The sequence below is a fragment of the Chionomys nivalis genome, chromosome 26 (genome assembly GCF_950005125.1).
Source record: "Chionomys nivalis chromosome 26, mChiNiv1.1, whole genome shotgun sequence".
Lineage (NCBI taxonomy): Eukaryota > Metazoa > Chordata > Mammalia > Rodentia > Cricetidae > Chionomys > Chionomys nivalis.
The window spans coordinates 10,534,341-10,551,575 of NC_080111.1; the positions used below are offsets into that span (position 1 = coordinate 10,534,341).

A 17,235-nucleotide genomic window follows, 5' to 3' on the forward strand; every position below is an offset into this window, starting at 1 on the left:
AGCTTTCTGATAGGGAAAAGACCTGTCATTTTGTTTAAGATCTGGTTGCTGCTTTCTCTTTTCTGTCGTATGAAATCCCTGTGAAAACCATGTAAAAAGTATCTTCAATTTATCCGACCTCAAATGAAGCAAGGCACAGAACAAACATCTCCTTTTGACCTTAAAACTCTCTTTAACTGTTAGTATTCTGGGCATCCTTCCCCGTGTGGGACAGGAAATCCGTGCACCCACCTAGCACAATGCACAGTACAGGCTAGCTAGCCACAGTGTGTCCTGGAGGAGAAACGGAAAGTTCCTATGGAGCGCAAGAAGATGACAGTGTCTGCTTTTGGAGCCAGGGGCGAGTGCAATTGAAACGCATATCTTGGCCGATCTAGAAAAGATCTTTGACTGGAATGGCCAGGAACCACTGTGCTGTGTCTTTAAGCACACTATAACCCCAAAGGAGGTGTTCTTGTCACTCAGGCCTCACTAGCCAATCAGGCTCTCGAGGTGACCTGCCAGGCAGAAGCGGTGCCGAGCTCTTCCGGGCAGCCGCCTTCAGACTCGGCTTTGCTGAGGCGCTGGCGGCAGTGGTTTTTTGTACTGAGATGAAGTTGCTGCTGCTGGGAGATGATGAACCGAGAGCTTTGGCGATCTGGAAAACCACAACATGGTGAGCGAGGGAATGCTGTCTCCAGATGGGGGAGGAGCAGAGGGTGAGGTGCGGGAGACGGTAAGGTGCGTCCTCCCGGAATCTGACTCGGAACCTGCCGCCAGATTCCCTGTGTTTTAAAGTCTCCTGCGGTCCTTGTTAATTCATAGACCTAGGGACAGGCCTCTGAATAACTGTGCTGTGGGCTTAATCTGCTTAGAGAATTGGGAGCAGGGTGCTGTGTGTACAAACATCTTTCTTGTCAACTTCAACAGGCTTGATGCATTCATGGAAACAATTTGCCACACTCAGAGAGGCCTGGTAACTCCAGCATCTTCTCGATATTGAGCACTTTGCATTTAACCTTTACATACAATCTCCATTTATATTTAACTATGTGGAGGATATCAAGGCAGCTCACCCATTGGGTAGCACTGTATTTCTAAGCTGCAAAATAGAAGAGTAGAATTAGTGATATAAAGGAGTTGCCAACAAGCCTCTAACAAGCTTCTCTAGGAGGCATTGGTAACTTTATATCTGTAGGATGGTCGTGACTATCCTGGAACTCACTCTGTAGACCAGGCTATCCTCAAACTCACAGAGATCACAGGGCCCCGACTCCTAAGTCCTGAGGTTAAAGGCCTGTGCCACCATCACCAGGCAAGATGCTATTTTTCTTAGCTTACTAGGTATCTGCAGGACCTGCCCACCTTAACTTTTTAGCTTTTTTACATTTTACTTTTCCTGTCTTTCTCACTCCCTTCTTCACTCAGAAGGCTGTCACTGAAGAATGGTATGCTGATTCAGGTCACAAGTGCACTTAAAAACTTATCCTGGGAAGATCTTTGCTTTCTAACTCTCCCATCTGCCTAAATGTCTAGCCTGGCAAGTTGTCTGTTTTTATTTCCAATTATTCAAGGTGTAATCTGGAGCCTGCTCCTTTGTTTATCTTCACAACTGTCCTGAAATATACAGAAGGCAGTATTATACTTTTATGGAAATTCAGTTACAGAGAGGCCAAACAATATAGCCAAGAACATGCAGGTGTAAACATGTTATATTCCTTCATGTTAAATTCTGTTACTGGAGTGCTATATTCCTAGTTTAGGTGTACAAATTGGCAATTTCCCAGGTCCCTTCAGGGACTATTATTTTCTACTTCTGCTTGCTACTTTTTCTCCTTGAATGAAAACATTTGATCATGTAATTTGGATCCTTTCAAAGTGTTTTTTACACATTTCTTTTATGTCTAAATTAGAGGAAGTTATGTGTTCCAATCATTCTATGTACTGCCTATGTCTCCAGAAGCTCTTGATGTTACCACTATTTGTCAAAAGAGAGACTGTTACCATGTTACAGATGCCACCTATTCTTTTAAAAATTATTTCATACTTCAAACCAATTGAAAACATAGCATAATTCTTATGGATTTTTATTCTTTAGCATGGTAATATGTATTTTTCTTTCTTTGAGCTCAATTTATTTGGGAAATAGTTACCCCATCTCACCACTGAGAATCTCTTTCCCTAACAAAGTGCCAGTCTTGCAAGAGTCAGGAGGATTTTTGATGTCTTTGTTACAAAGAACAAACCTTCCTAACCTGGAAAGTGAAAATTAATATTAAGTTTTTTGGTCCACATAATTAAAACGTAAATGTTGATATATCTGCCAGGCAGTATTGGCACCTACTTATAATCCCAGCAATTGTAAGGTAGAGACAGGCAGATCTCTGTGATTTTGAGGCTAGCCTAGTCTATAGAAATAGTTCCAGCGCCGGGCAGTGGTGGTGCACGCCTTTAATCCCAGCACTTGGGAGTCAGAGGCAGGCGGATCTCTGTGAGTTCGAGACCAGCCTGGTCTACAAGAGCTAGTTCCAGGACAGGCTCCAAAACCACAGAGAAACCCTGTCTTGAAAAAGCAAAAAAAAAAAAAAAAAAAAAAGAAATAGTTCCAGCAAAGTTACAGAGAAACCCTGTCTCAATAAACCAAAATAAATAAATAAATAGAAAAGTATTGAGTATCAAAACTGATGTGTCTAAAATGACACATTAACTCTCTAAGGTGTAAATGTATACCTGGTATTAGCCATGCTGACATATACGCAGGGTCTACAATTATACAAAGTTTATGAAAAAAAGAACAACATTCCTTGACACAAGTATGTCAGCTGGGAGATTTGAGATAAAGGTCACTGATTTTAACTCTGTGTGTTAAGTTACAAATCTCAGCAGCCAACAAGTACATATGGGCAAAATTAATCTATTTCTTATTAATAACATTCCCTCTTCTAGAGAAGGTCCTACTTCTTCTCAAATGAATATAGTTGTATTTTTTTAATCTTGAAATACATTATTTTTATTATTTTATTTATTTTTTATTTTTTTAAATATTTATTTATTATGTATACAATATTCTGTCTGTGTGTATGTCTGTAGGCCAGAAGAGGGCACCAGATCTCATTACAGATGGTTGTGAGCCACCATGTGGTTGCTGGGAATTGAACTCAGGACCTTTGGAAGAGCAGGCAATGCTCTTAACCGCTGAGCCATCTCTCCAGCCCCCTATTTTTATTATTTTAAAATATCATCTTTTTGTGCCACTTTTAACATTTTTAAAGTGAAATAGTTCACTATCTCTATTTTCTTCTCTCCAATGTTTCTAGGTGATTAATAGTTTCATTCCATTTCTCTTAAGTGATGTCGATTATTGATATCTGTGTAGAGTAATGTCTTCTGTGGCTTAAGCTTGCCTCATGCTAAGTAATTGAGAATTGCTTTGAACACCCAATCCCACCTCTGCTGCCAAGAGCTGGGAAGACAGTCCTGCAAATCCTTCAATATTGGGCCATGACAGCACAGTGATAATGAGAAATTTGACCAGTTAATGACTGCCCATTATTCTCTGTGTCTGGTTTCTGGACATGCAAATGAAGTGGGACCTGTGTAAGAATTGAGTTTATGGCCACCTTTGATGCTGGAGTAGTGACAATGCAGAAAGGGAGGGGCAGAAAAGAGGGAGAGAATAATGGGGAAAAAATTTCCTGCTTCAATATTAGTTGAGAGTATCAATATAGAGTCATTTACTAACATTTGATGGTTCATAAATGTCCTGACTGACCATTACTTGGGGTCCATAGAACAGCACTTTCAATAATCTGGATAAAGGGCCAATTTTATAATAAAATTAATCTGGATACAGGAATGATTTATCACAAAATCAAATTACTGAAGTTATACTGGTTCAACCAATATAGAAAGTCTGGGTAAAATAGTGTGGCCCTGCCTGACAGGACTATTAATTTCAAGGTTTAAAGTGTATAGCCAAGGGAAAAGGATGTGAGTTATCCTTGGTTTGCTCTCATACAAACCCCTAGTCTCTGGAACATGTTGCCATAGATTGTGTTCCAGTTTTCTGGAATAATTATTTGAGAATATGACTCCATCAAGCCCACAGTCTCTTTCCTGCCTACAAGCTCTTCCATTGGCTCCTCGCTGTTTTCTAATTCATGGTCTCTTTTTCTGTAACAACAGTTACACAATAACAGTTACTGTTTGCATGTGACCTGCTTTTGACTACAGAACTTCCCAGCTATGAAACAAAGGGTTGTCTGTTGGAATTTGTACACAAAGGACTGTGTGCTTTTGAAGAATTTTCCAGATTAGGGTTCTGTATGCACATACAGTAAAAAGCAGAGCTGGGAAGGCTTCTTTTGTCTGTTGTGTATATTCTGGTAACCCAGTAGAGGGAGATGCTCCTGTTGTGAGTCCCAGATGGGCAGTCATAGCTATTGTGGGACCCTGGGAATGCATACCAGTTAGATGTAGCTTGCAAATTCTTTACAGGTTTCTCCTCTGGCTCTTTTTTAAGGAACTGTGAGGGAGACCAGAAGCCATACCATAGTTGATATGTGTTGTCCGTCTGTATATGTGGTGCTTTTATTGGCTGATGAATAAAGTTGTCTTGGCCATTAACTTAGTAGGGTGAAGCCAGGTAGGAAGTCTGAACAAAGATAGAGTCAAAGAAATGCCATTTGGATACTGAAGGTAAAAAAATGCCAGAATATTAACTGTAAGCCACAGCAGTCATGGTGATACATAGAAAATAGAAATAGATGAATTTAACATGTAAGAGCTAACTAGGGATATACCTAAGGCATTGGCCAAACACTGTTTTAATTATATATTCTGTATTTAATTATTCGTGTCTAGGCAGCCAGAAAATTTATCAGAAAAGAATTTCAGATAAATAGTAAAGACAGATTCAGAAAAAAAGGCCTCTGAATGGGTCACGATCTATTTGATAAATTTGCATCGGCTTGGGACAGAGGATAATTACAGACAGAGTCATAGATTAAAAAATAATGTAAGGGGGGCTGGAGAGATGGCTCAGTGGTTAAGAGCCCTGGCGGCTCTTCCAGAGGTCCTGAGTTCAATTCCCACCAACCACATGGTGGCTCACAACCATCTGTAATGAGATCTGGCTCCCTCTTCTGGCATTCAGGCATACATGGAGGCAGAATGTTGTATACATAATAAATAAATAAAATCTTTTCTTTTCTTTTTTTTTTTTTTTTTTTTGGTTTTTCGAGACAGGGTTTCTCTGTGGCTTTGGAGCCTGTCCTGGAACTAGCTCTGTAGACCAGGCTGGTCTCAAACTCACAGAGATCTGCCTGCCTCTGCCTCCCGAGTGCTGGGATTAAAGGCATGCGCCACTGTCGCCCGGCGAATAAATAAAATCTTTAAAAAAATAATAATGTAAGGATTTTACACTGGGGTTCTTAAAGGAAAAAAATTGAATAAATCAATCAAGGGGCATTAAATACATAGAAAATATACAAAGAGTCTGGGTTACATATATTATTTTGTTTGCTTTGAATTTTTGATTGCAGAGAGACATTTGATTCTGGGGGCTGCTATGCTAGCTCAACATAAATTTTAAAGGTATCTTGACTTCAAAATGTGAGTCTAAGGGTATATTATTTTGGGAAACAGGTTATGCTTTTGTTTCCACAGACATTCCAGGCTAATGATATATCCTTCTGGGTTTTTTGATGGAGTTGAGAACTAGATAGTTATAATTATAGTCTTCTTTAGTTGTGGTAATATATATATATATTTTTTTTTTGATATAAAAGTTTAGACTCATGAAGGTAGGAAAGATGATGGATTATTTACCTTCCTTTGCAAAATGTAAGTTGATTAAATATTGTAACTATAATTATTGTTTGATAACTCTTTTGTATATGTAATATTTTCTGTGTTAAAATTAAAACCTTCCTTTTAAATTAGACAGAAAAGGGGAGATTATGTGGATGTCCATCTGTATGTATCTTGCTTCATTGGTAGATGAATAAAGCTGTTTTTGCCAATGGCTTAGCCAATTAAAGGCAGATGGGAAATCTGAACAGTAATAGAGAAAATTGGTTGAGTCAAAGAGATACCATATAGCCACTGAAGGAGAAGTAAGTCACAGCCTTGTGACAATACATACATTAATATAAATGGGTTTGTGTAAGATATAAGGGCTAATGAGGAATATGCCTGAGCCATTGGTTATAGAATAATGTAATTAATATAGTTTCTGTGTGACTCATTGGGTCTTGGCAGTTGAGAAATGAAAACAGAGTCTCCATTTACACTAAGCAAGTGGGCCTGACAAGGATAAGAAAAGAGAATCTTCATCCAGCAACTGATGGAAACAGAGGCAGAGACCCACATTAGAGCACTGGATTGAGTTGCCAAAGACCAGGTGAAGAGTGGGAGGAGTGAGAATGTGAACAAAGAGGTTAAGACCATGATGGGTATACCCACAGAAATCAGTACATGCAGTAGGGATAAATCCTGGTGCCACTGCCAATGGCCCCTCAGTCTGCCCCAGCCATGGAACTGTCAACCACTCTCAAAGGACTAGTTTGGTCCTATGCGTGTTTCTTCCCAGTCCAGCTGGAGTTGGTGAGCTCCCATTAGCTCAGGTAAACTGTTTCAGTGGGTGAACCCCTCCCCCAATAAAGAAAATAAAAACATCTAGCTTAGAACCAGTGACTAAGCAAGAGCAAAAATCAGTAAACAATGTTTCTCTGTGGTTTTTGACTTCTATTCGTAGCTTGAGTTTCAAACCTAAGCTCTCACAATTGTGGGTTATGGCCTTTCGATATCAGTAAAATAAACCTGTTCATTACCTGAGATGATTTTAGTTAGAGAGAATTTAATAACAGCAGGAAACGGGCAAGTCAGAACAACAGGTGATATACAAGAAGTGTTTATTTCTGCTGGGTAGAACATGAGAACGTTGTCTTCTGGGGGAATGTGAACGATATTGGGACTTTAGATGGCAAAGGCCATAGAAGGTGCAGCCGGAGCTTCATTAGCTATTGTTGTAAGACCAGGAACATGGGAGAATTGAAAGCAATGCTGACAGTGGAGCTTGAGCTCATAGGGTTTTAGTTGGGAACAGAATCCATGAATAAGTTAGTTAGAGGTCATTTGTATAATATTTTGTTCCCATATCATTTCTATTTTCTCTATTCTCTGAGAATCTAAGTAAGGCACAATTAAAAAATAACTGGCTGATTTCTTGGAAAAGGATTTACTATGTTGGGTGATTATCACTGTTGACTCATTTAGGCCAGCAGTGAAAAAGAAACAAGTAGGGCAGAAAGACATGAAGATTCAGTTTAATAGAGAAAAGCGGCATGAGGCAGTTTAAAGGGCAGTCCTGTGGTGAAGAAGAGAGAGAACATTCTGTGAAGTTTAACACCATTAAAGAGAAGGCTCCTCTTAGCATGGAAGCCTAGGAAGGTAACCTAAGGGCAAGACTCCATCCATCTAAGCCTTCAATTTCTGTAGGCATAGGCAACCTGATTCCTAATTCAAAGAAGCAACTCCATACAGAACCTTCCGTAATTCTGTTCTATTGTGGTCTTTGGGGAACAAGCTCCAAAGACCTTTGGGGAACTAGGGTTTGAAAATAATAATAATTATTATTAATATTAAAATCCATGAATGTTGGTTAGAACTAAACATTTCTATCTTCTGGGTAGGAAAGGAACACACATGTTCTATTGGTAGCTTTCTCATTACTGCATCTTGAAATCTCTCTCCTCTCATTTTCCATACAGTTATAGATATTCCCAACAGAAAGCTCTTATTTACACTGCATGGCCAGACAGACTGTGAGTGAGTAACCATGGCAACACTCTGCTGTGAGCCAGGCTCTGGTGCTGTGCAGGTAGGTGCCTTGGTGTGGGGAGTTATGTCTTCATGTTATCAGCCTGACTTTTTGCAAGTGAGAAACTGGCACCAAACTTGCTTTATGCTGGGTCTTGGCTCAACAATCACACCTGTGGGTTTTGTCCTTGTGCATTTCATTGTAGTGGCAGTTAGTCTACTTTGATTTTGCATTGAGGTCTAAAATATGTGAATTGTTTGCAGCTGCCTGGAATTGGGAAACATCGCCATTCTCTTATGTTCATCTGAGTCATTGATAGAAATCAGGGCCTAAGTGCATTACGGTCTTTGTGGAAGAATAGATCTAGTTATGAAGCATATCCCAGTATATTTTCAATTGATCAAAATTAGACACTTTAGTGAGGATTCATCTTTTGATAGTTCACAGAGTAAATGCCCACAAGATTGAGATGAAATCTTGAAATTACATGTGCAGTTTCTATGAAAATCCCTGGTAATGGGGTGATTCCACAGCTGTTTTACACATGTAAATTACAGACAGAAGCAAACAGTGTTCTGAGTCTATGGCACTATTAGCCTTCCTTGAAACAAGGTTTCTCCATCAGAGAATTATTCATCTGGTGGGGTGACTTCCAAACCTTAATTGCCATCTGCTGTAACTCTGATAAAGCCATTGCTACCAGCATCTTATCAGCTTTGATCAAGTGTAATATTGTCCACCACAAGTTAGAAGCCAAATTTAGGGGAGGGGCAATAACACATGTTGTACTTGTAGTGGAAATGAAAATGATGCAAAATTTATAAGTCATAGAATCTTCTTCTGTGGTTTCAGTTCAGCATTGTTGCACCAATTTGTTTTGCGGAGTCAGAAACTCGGTGCAGATTCTGTGAGATTTCACTGTATGAGTCTGTGAAGATGAAGCCACATTTGTATGTTGAGATGATAGGATGTTGAGATAACCAGGCTGTGAGACATATGCCCTGGAGAGCTGCATACAGAGAGTGGAACCAGCAAAATAGAGACATGTATAAAAGTTTACAGGAATAGAACTATGTAGACCCTTTGAGAATGAAGTCCTAACAGCCTGAGACAGACCTACATGATTCGTTGTTTGCTCTTATAAGTTTTAGTCTTACCTTGGTCAAATCTTCCCTAACTGTGCTCATATTCCTTCCTTTGATTTTTTAAAATTTATTCTTCTTTCATAATACACCCAGTTTCTCTATCTTATTCTTCCTTCAGTAGTTAGTATTTCTTCATTGAATTTTCTTGTGTACTATGTACTGCTGCCCTGCTTCCTTGTCTCTCTCTCTGCTAATTGATATTTCTCTCATAAGGTGATGTCTTATTCAAAGGGCACATAAGTATAGAATCCTGAACATAATCCTGACGTTTGGAAGAGCAGGCAATGCTCTTAACCTCTGAGCCACCTCTCCAGCCCCATATCTTGAACTTTAAATTTGACAGAAGGTTTCATTCTGATTCCCAGGATGCCATGTATTCATGACATTAATACTGCCTAAGCATTCTGAGTCATTGAATTGCAGGTACATGAACTTCTTCCTGCCTGTTATGCTTGCTTTTAATTTTTTACTCAATATGACTATTTTTTGTGTCTGCATGGATATGCACCATATGGGTACCTGGTCATCAGAGTGATCAAAGCATCTCAGAATCTTGAACTTGGAATAATAAATAGTTGCAATCCCAATGTAAGTACTGGCATTTGTGCCCACCTCTATTCAAGACCAGGAAGAGCTCAGTAGTACTCAGCCATATTTCCAGACCTGTGTTAATTAGTTGTGTCCAATATTTATATTGCTAATGTTTTCATCTGTCCATTTGTAATTATTTTAAAAATGTATCTCCTTTTTATAAAATGTTATTGGTATTACAGATTAAAATAAGACACTTCTGCTGTCTGGAATATTAATACAGAACTGGAGTGAATGCATAATTCTTTGTGAGAGCTTCAGTACACATCTCTGAATTCTTTATATCTGATTTTTATTCACTGATTTTTTTTTTTTTTTTTTTTTTTTGGTTTTTCGAGACAGGGTTTCTCTGTGGTTTTGGAGCCTGTCCTGGAACTAGCTCTTGTAGACCAGGCTGGTCTCGGACTCACAGAGATCCGCCTGCCTCTGCCTCCCAAGTGCTGGGATTAAAGGCGTGCGCCACCACCGCCCGGCTTATTCACTGATTTTTGCAATGGAGACATGGACTTAATGTGTACTTCCACCTGTCCTGGACATGATTCCATAGACTTGGCTGGCATTCAACTCAGAGACAAATATACATACCTCTGCTTTCTGAGTCCTGTGCTTAAAGGCATGAGTCAATATACCCAGTTTGTCCACTGTATTTTTCTTTTTTGTAATTAGTATTTTTCTGTTGGATTAAGAAGCAGCGGGGCTGCGTTCCTGGCGCCCGGCCGCCCGCATGGCTAGCCTTACCCAAAATAATTACATGGAAACTCTATTCTTTTAAACACTGGTTGGCCCATTAGCTCTAGCCTTTTACTGGCTAGCTCTCACATCTTGCTTTAACCCATTTCTAATAATGAGTGTAGCCCCATGAGGTGTGGCTTACCAGGAAAGATCTTAACCTGCGTCTGTCTGGAGTGAGAGAATCATGGCAAATGCTGACTCGACTTCTTTCTCCCAGCATTCTGTTCTGTTTACTCCACCCACCTAAGGGTTGGCCTATCAAATGGGCCTAGGCAGTTTCTTTATTAAATGAAAGTAACTCCTCCATCATTTTTCCATACAGTTTTCTCATGTGTACTATATCCTGTTTACCTGTTTCCTTAGCTCTCCCTAGTAATAGACAGTTCTTTTGTAAGGTGGCATCCCATTCAAAGTGTACAGAAATGGCAGAGGTGACTCTCCTATTCAATTTCCTTCTAAAGTGACTGTCTCATGGAATAAGAGTGGGGAAGTATATATTTTACAGTGTTGTCACCATCATACTTCCTTTTAAACACATGAATGAAATATTTTAGAGGGCAGTGACCTATGATGATGTGCATATCAACTTCAGTCAGGAAGAGTGGAATTTGCTGGATCCTTCCCAGAAGAATCTCTACAAAGATGTGATGCTGGAGACCTACAGGAACCTCACTACTATAGGTAAAAAATGAATTTCCTTCATGTTTCAAAATAAGGGGACAACTTTTTCTTGGTTAATCATGTTCTTTTGTAATTTGATTTAGAAAGAATAAGAATGAGTTGAATAAAGCAGTCATAGTTCTAAGGTTTCCTTAAGATAACAGTTTAAATATTGTACAGTTTTCAATAATATAACATATATTTTCTGGTATTATGTTTTAGGATGCATTTGGGAAGACCATAATAGTGAAGAACATTGTCAATGTTCTAGAAGACATGAAAGGTAATTTTCATGTGCAAAGCTGATAACAATGTGCCTCTGATGAAGTTGTCATGTGTCCTGGAAGTTTTAAGTGGAACAACAGTGTAAATAAGCACAACTATAAGTGCACTGATGGTTATCAATTTTTCATGAATCCATATTTCATATATGTGAATTGCATTTGAATGACATTCTCTTAAGAAAGAAGTCAGGAAAGCAATGCCCAAAACAGATATCACCTTTTGAGGCATAACACCATGAGAACTTTGTTGTAGATCTGCAAATACATTTCTAGCTTGCTACTCATAATAGAAAAGGTATACACACTAAAGAGATAATAAGTATATCTGCAAAACTTCCTACTAAAACCAATAGCCCAGCCGGGCGGTGGTGGCGCACGCCTTTAATCCCAGCACTCGGGAGGCAGAGGCAGGCGGATCTCTGTGAGTTCGAGACCAGCCTGGTCTACAAGAGCTAGTTCCAGGACAGGCTCCAAAACCACAGAGAAACCCTGTCTCGAAAAAACCAAAAAAAAAAAAAAAAAAAAAAAAAAAATAAAACCAATAGCCCATAGTAAATCTTGTATTACTCATACACTTCTTGTGACTGTGCTAAGTTCAGTCAGAGGAGCAGTTAGAGTCGAGTCAAGTTGTTCTGGAGAAACCTTGATACCTATACCACAAGTCTGTGAGGAACTGCAAGTCAAACCCTGATAATTCAATGTGGAAATCTTTTATTTGTTATTCTTCGTTACTATGTATACCATATGTTATTCTAGATACAAGCATATGAACATTGGGATATGGTGAGATGTAGCATACCTCTCTCTAAAAACAGTTAGATGATAAGAAGTAGTTCCCATGCAGAGTATACTTGTTGAATTTGTTTCCACTATGCAAGTAATTGGTTTTCCACCATCATTTTTAATACATGAACAAACTCACACTGCAAAAAAGCCCTATGAGTTCTAACACTGTGCAAATACTTTCCGGTGTCCTTGTTCACATAGCAAATGCAATATGATTCACAGTATAGGAGAATTCATGTACGTTAAAGCTCTGAGTCTATTCAATTCTCTTCACATATGTGTAAAATATCATAGAGAAAAAAAGTTTCTGTGAAGGTGAAAAGGTAAGCCATAAAAGAAAGGAATTTATCATTGGAGATATTTTCAAAGTTGCAAAACAGTGCCTAATTAAAGATCAAAACATGAGTTTAGACACAGTTTTTAAAACTTAGCATCTGATTCCTTTTTACAATTGGAACATATTATAAAATTAATTTATAGAAATGTTTAGGCACAACTAGTTGACTGTAGTAAAGCTTTTACATGTGCCAATTATCCTTGCAGGATTGAAAGAAATCAAACTGGAGAGAAAATTTCAGTATATCTTCAGTGTGGTAAACCCTTGACATATGACAGTCACCTTAAATGGAATGAAAGAACAAAGACTGGAGAGAAACCCTATGAATGTAATCAGTGTGGTAAGGTCTTTTCAGGTCACAGTAATCTACAAAAGCATAAAAGGACACATACTAGAGAAAAACCCTATGGATGTTATCAGTGTGGTAAGGCCTTTGATTGTCATAGTGATCTTCAAAGGCATGAAAGAACACACACTGGAGAGAAACCCTATGAATGTAATCAGTGTGAAAAGGCCTTTGCACAGCAAAGTGGTCTTCAAAAGCATCAAAGAACACATACTGGAGAGAAACCCTATAAATGTAATGAGTGTGGGAAGGCTTTTGCAGCTCACAGTAATCTTCAAAGTCATAAAAGGACACATACTGGAGAGAAACCCTATAAATGTAATGAGTGTGGTAAGGCCTTTGCAGTGCACCGTACACTTCAATTGCATCAAAGAACACACACTGGAGAGAAACCCTATGAATGTAATCAGTGTGGTAAGGCCTTTGCACAGCACAGTGGTCTTCAAAGTCATAAAAGAACACATACTGGAGAGAAACCTTATGAATGTAATCAGTGTGGTAAGGCCTTTGCAGAGCTGAGTGGTCTTCAAAATCATAAAAGAACACATACTGGAGAGAAGCCCTATAAATGTAATGAGTGTGGTAAGGCCTTTGCAGTGCACCGTACACTTCAATTGCATCAAAGAAGACATACTGGAGAGAAGCCCTATGAATGTAATCAGTGTGGTAAGGCCTTTGCACAGTACAGTGGTCTTCAAAGTCATAAAAGAACACATACTGGAGAGAAACCTTATGAATATAATCAATGTGGTAAGGCCTTTGCAGAGTACTTTTCAACTGCATAAAAGAACACACCGAAAAGAAACCCTATGAATGTAATCAGTGTGGTAAGGTCTTTGCAGCTCACAGTAATCTTAAGAGGCATAAAAGATCTCACTCTAGGTAGAAATCCTACGAATGTAATCAGTGTGATAAGACCTTTCCTGGTTATTGTATTCATCAACTGCATAAAGCATACTGGAGATCATAATCAGTGTGGTAAGGCCTTTGCACAACACAGTCATTGTCAATGTCATCAAAGAACTGTAGAAAGAGCTGCAGGCAGCGTTCCTGTCACCCGGCTCCCAGTCGCCTGGCTAACTTATGCCCCAAAATAACAGCACACAAACTGAAATCTTTTTTTTTTTTGGTTTTTCGAGATAGGGTTTCTCTGTGGTTTTGGAGCCTGTCCTGGAACTAGCTCTTGTAGACCAGGCTGGTCTCGAACTCACAGAGATCCACCTGCCTCTGCCTCCCAAGCGCTGGGATTAAAGGCGTGCGCCACCACTGCCCGGCCACAAACTGTATTCTTTTAAACACTGCCTGGCCCATTAGCTCTAGCCTCTTACTGGCTAACTCTCACATCCTGACTAACCCATTTCTAATAATCTGTGTGGCTTACTGGGAAGGATTCTAACCTATGTCCATCTTGGGCCAGAGCTTCATTGCATCTGACCCAGAGAGGAGAGGCATGGCGATTGCCTTGCTTCCTCCCAGCATTCTGTTCTCTCTATTCCACCCACCTAAGGGCTGGCCTATCAAATGGGCCAAGGCAGTTTCTTTATTAACCAATGAAATCAACAGATTGACATATGACCTTCCCACATCAAAGAACAAATACTGTAGTGAAATAGTTTGAATAAAATCAGTGTGGTAAAAACCTTTTTATTATTATTTTCAGAAGCACAAAAGAATACACACTGGAGAGGAATCCTACAAATATAATCAGTGTGGTAATACCTTTGCACATCACTGTCATTTTCAAAGGCATAAAATAACACACAGTAGAGAGAAACCCTTTGATTTTATTCAGTGTGCTAAGACCTTTACAGATCACAGTAATATTCACAGGCATACAAAAACACATGCTGGTGAGAAACAGTATGAATGAAATCAGTGTGATAAAGCCTTTTCATGTCTTATTCATCTTCAAATGTACAAAAGTACACATTCTGGAAAGAAACCATGAATATAATTTGTGTGGTAAATCCTTTGTCACAGTAATCTCCAACTACATGAAATAAACCCTCCTGGAGAGAAACTATGAATTTAATGAGTGTAGTTTTCAAAATCATGAGAAAAATTATATTGCAGTGAAACTCTTAAATGAATTCAGTGTGCTAATGTTTTCCACTTTATACTGGAGTAAAACTTTTTGGTAATCAGTCTGATAATGTTTTTCCATATTACAATAGTCTTTGGGTACCTGAAGAAGAAATTGAGGGTTTATTCTAAATTATTTTTTAAGATATTAAGCCAATACACTTAAAGTCAGTTAATCAACATTTATTCTGTAGAAAAATTTGATAGTGTCAATGATCTGTTCAAGCATTATGATACCTCTTTATTTTGTTTGCACCAGCAAACTGATGGCCAAAACCCAATTTATGAATTTATGAAGTCCTATGGGTAGGAAAAAGGTCCTTTCAAAGAAACACACCCTGGTCCTGAAATGAAATCCAAAGGAAACACTTTGGCCCTGAATCTAGAGCTAGTTAAAGAAACAACATCACCCCCAAAACAGAGCCAAATGTTAAGGGCCATTGTAGGAACTACCCTTTGAATCTTAAACCAGAGTCAAAGAAACACACTCTACTCTTGTCCAACTGAACACAAAACCAATCCCAGAGCTCAAAATCTAGTGCTGGAAATATTTTAAAGTCTATTTATATGCGTTTGAAGTCTGAAATAGGCACAAACTCATAAAGAAGAAATCCCTATTCATGAAAACAGGTTGTTAATGAATTTAGACTTCACAGTTGTCTTTAGCTTCAAGAATAATTGTTTCTCTTTATAGCCTTAAAGTAAGTAAATTATGCACCATGTTCACTCCAGACTGGTGGAGGAGATCATGGCAGTGTGGTTTCTATTTTGAAACATATGAGATAGTCACTAAAGTGTGCTCTATGTGTGGCAAATCCATTTAATGAAGTTTATTTTGTAGTCCCTATATTCCTTCTGTGACTTTTGTTCATCTTCTATTGTGCCTGTACTTAGTGATATGTATTTTTCTGCTGTAATGTATAGAATGGAGCCCCTATCATATAATTGTTCCATTGGTTATTGAAATATCAGTCCATGTTTGATCATACTTTTCAAGTAAGGGTGGTGGGTTGTTGTTCCTGGTTGATTCTCATCTTTTCACAAATTCCCTTGAGATTTGTTGTTTGTTATTCGTCTTAGCTTGGATGTTAGTAATGATTTAGGTATACATTTGAACTCACAATGTTTATGTGTTTTCCTATTGAGTACAAGTCCAAGGGTAGATGATGAACTCTCAATGTGTGCTCTTTTTTTTTTTTTAAAGATTTATTTATTTAGCATCCAATGTACTGCTGGCAAGGAAGGCACCAGGTCTCATTACAGATGGTTGTGAGCCACCATGTGGTTGCTGGGAATTGAACTCGGGACCTCTGGAAGAGTAGCCAGTGCTCTTACCCTCTGAGCCATCTCTCCAGCCCCCGTGTGCTGTTTCTTAAAGTGACTTATCAATGTTAATGTTAAAATGACTGATAAAAGAAATTATAAGAGGCCGGGCGATGGTGGCACACGCCTTTATTCCTAGCACTCGGGAGGCAGAGGCAGGCGGATCTCTGTGAGTTCGAGACCAGCCTGGTCTACAGAGCTAGTTCCAGGACAGGCTCCAAAGCCACAGAGAAACCCTGTCTTGAAAAACCAAAAAAAAAAAAAAAAAAAAAAAAGAGAGAGAGAAATTATAAGAAACATTAAATACCTCATGTATGTATTCAAAGAAATATTTTCATTTATCTGATATAGATGTAATAAAGTATGATAGTCAGCCATCAACTGTGTATCTAATACCAAAGCTTGATTTCTATAGGGATTTAGGTTAGCTTTATTGTCTTGCACAAAACAGTGTTTTTCCACTGATCCTTCTCACTGGTGCTCAAATTCAACTTGAAGAAATATTACAACAGTAAAATTTGTTCATTTTGATGACTAGACATTTATAACACTTTCTCAGAACCAAAATCATATGCCAGAGAATTGCCTCATTTAGACAAATAAATAAATACATAGGGAATAGAGATTGGGGAAGACCTTTCATATCAACATTTGGCCTTCAGACACAAATGCTATACAGCACTTGGGGGGCCAGTCTCTAGATTACACAAAATTGTGTCAAAAACTAAACCAGAACCACACAGTGACAACAACAGCAGCAGCAACAAAAAACAGAAGTTGTGGAGGGCTGAGAAGACAGGTGAGCTAGTCTTATGAGCTTAAGGATCTCAATTTGAGCCCCAAAATCCATTTTGAATAGAAAAAGAAAAAAGGTATGGTCACAAGGAATTATAACACGATCAATGGAACTGGGACATGTAGACAAATGTCTCCTTAGTTAGCTAGCCAAGTGTTTATGGAAAGTTACAGAGCAATCAGAGACCCTATCTCAAAAGAAATAAAATAAAACTTGGAGAACTGACCCCAGAGGTTGACTTCTATCTTACACACACACACACATACACACACTCACACACACACAAATCATGAACTGCTGGTTTCTCTGGCAGGAAGAGCAGTAGCAGAGCCAGACCTGCCCAACTCTTCCT

General features: G+C 38.8%; 1 protein-coding gene across 3 annotated transcripts; it reads left to right on the forward strand.

The window, feature by feature from the left end:
• Positions 1-527: 527 nt before the first annotated feature.
• Positions 528-16,191, forward strand: LOC130867035 (zinc finger protein 431-like). 3 transcript variants are annotated; one of them, XM_057758763.1, is made up of 5 exons: positions 528-655; positions 7,752-7,861; positions 10,824-10,950; positions 11,152-11,212; positions 12,543-16,191. In XM_057758763.1, exons 2-5 carry the CDS (start codon positions 7,820-7,822, stop codon positions 13,465-13,467), a joined length of 1,155 nt encoding a protein of 384 aa, XP_057614746.1. In that variant the 5' UTR covers positions 528-655; positions 7,752-7,819; the 3' UTR covers positions 13,468-16,191. The 3 variants fall into 3 exon arrangements, with proteins under 3 accessions (XP_057614746.1, XP_057614748.1, XP_057614747.1); XM_057758765.1 differs by lacking the exon at positions 12,543-16,191 and having other exon boundaries at positions 11,152-11,216; XM_057758764.1 differs by lacking the exon at positions 7,752-7,861 and having other exon boundaries at positions 550-655.
• Positions 16,192-17,235: the final 1,044 nt, after the last annotated feature.

Bases quoted from the DNA above. Each gene is read 5' to 3' on its own strand.
- LOC130867035 (XM_057758763.1), top strand. From the start codon at position 7,820: ATGGCAACACTCTGCTGTGAGCCAGGCTCTGGTGCTGTGCAG. The intron at 10,951-11,151 runs GTAAAAAATGAA...ATTATGTTTTAG, and splicing joins CAGGAACCTCACTACTATAG to GATGCATTTGGGAAGACCAT. The intron at 11,213-12,542 runs GTAATTTTCATG...TTATCCTTGCAG, and splicing joins TGTTCTAGAAGACATGAAAG to GATTGAAAGAAATCAAACTG.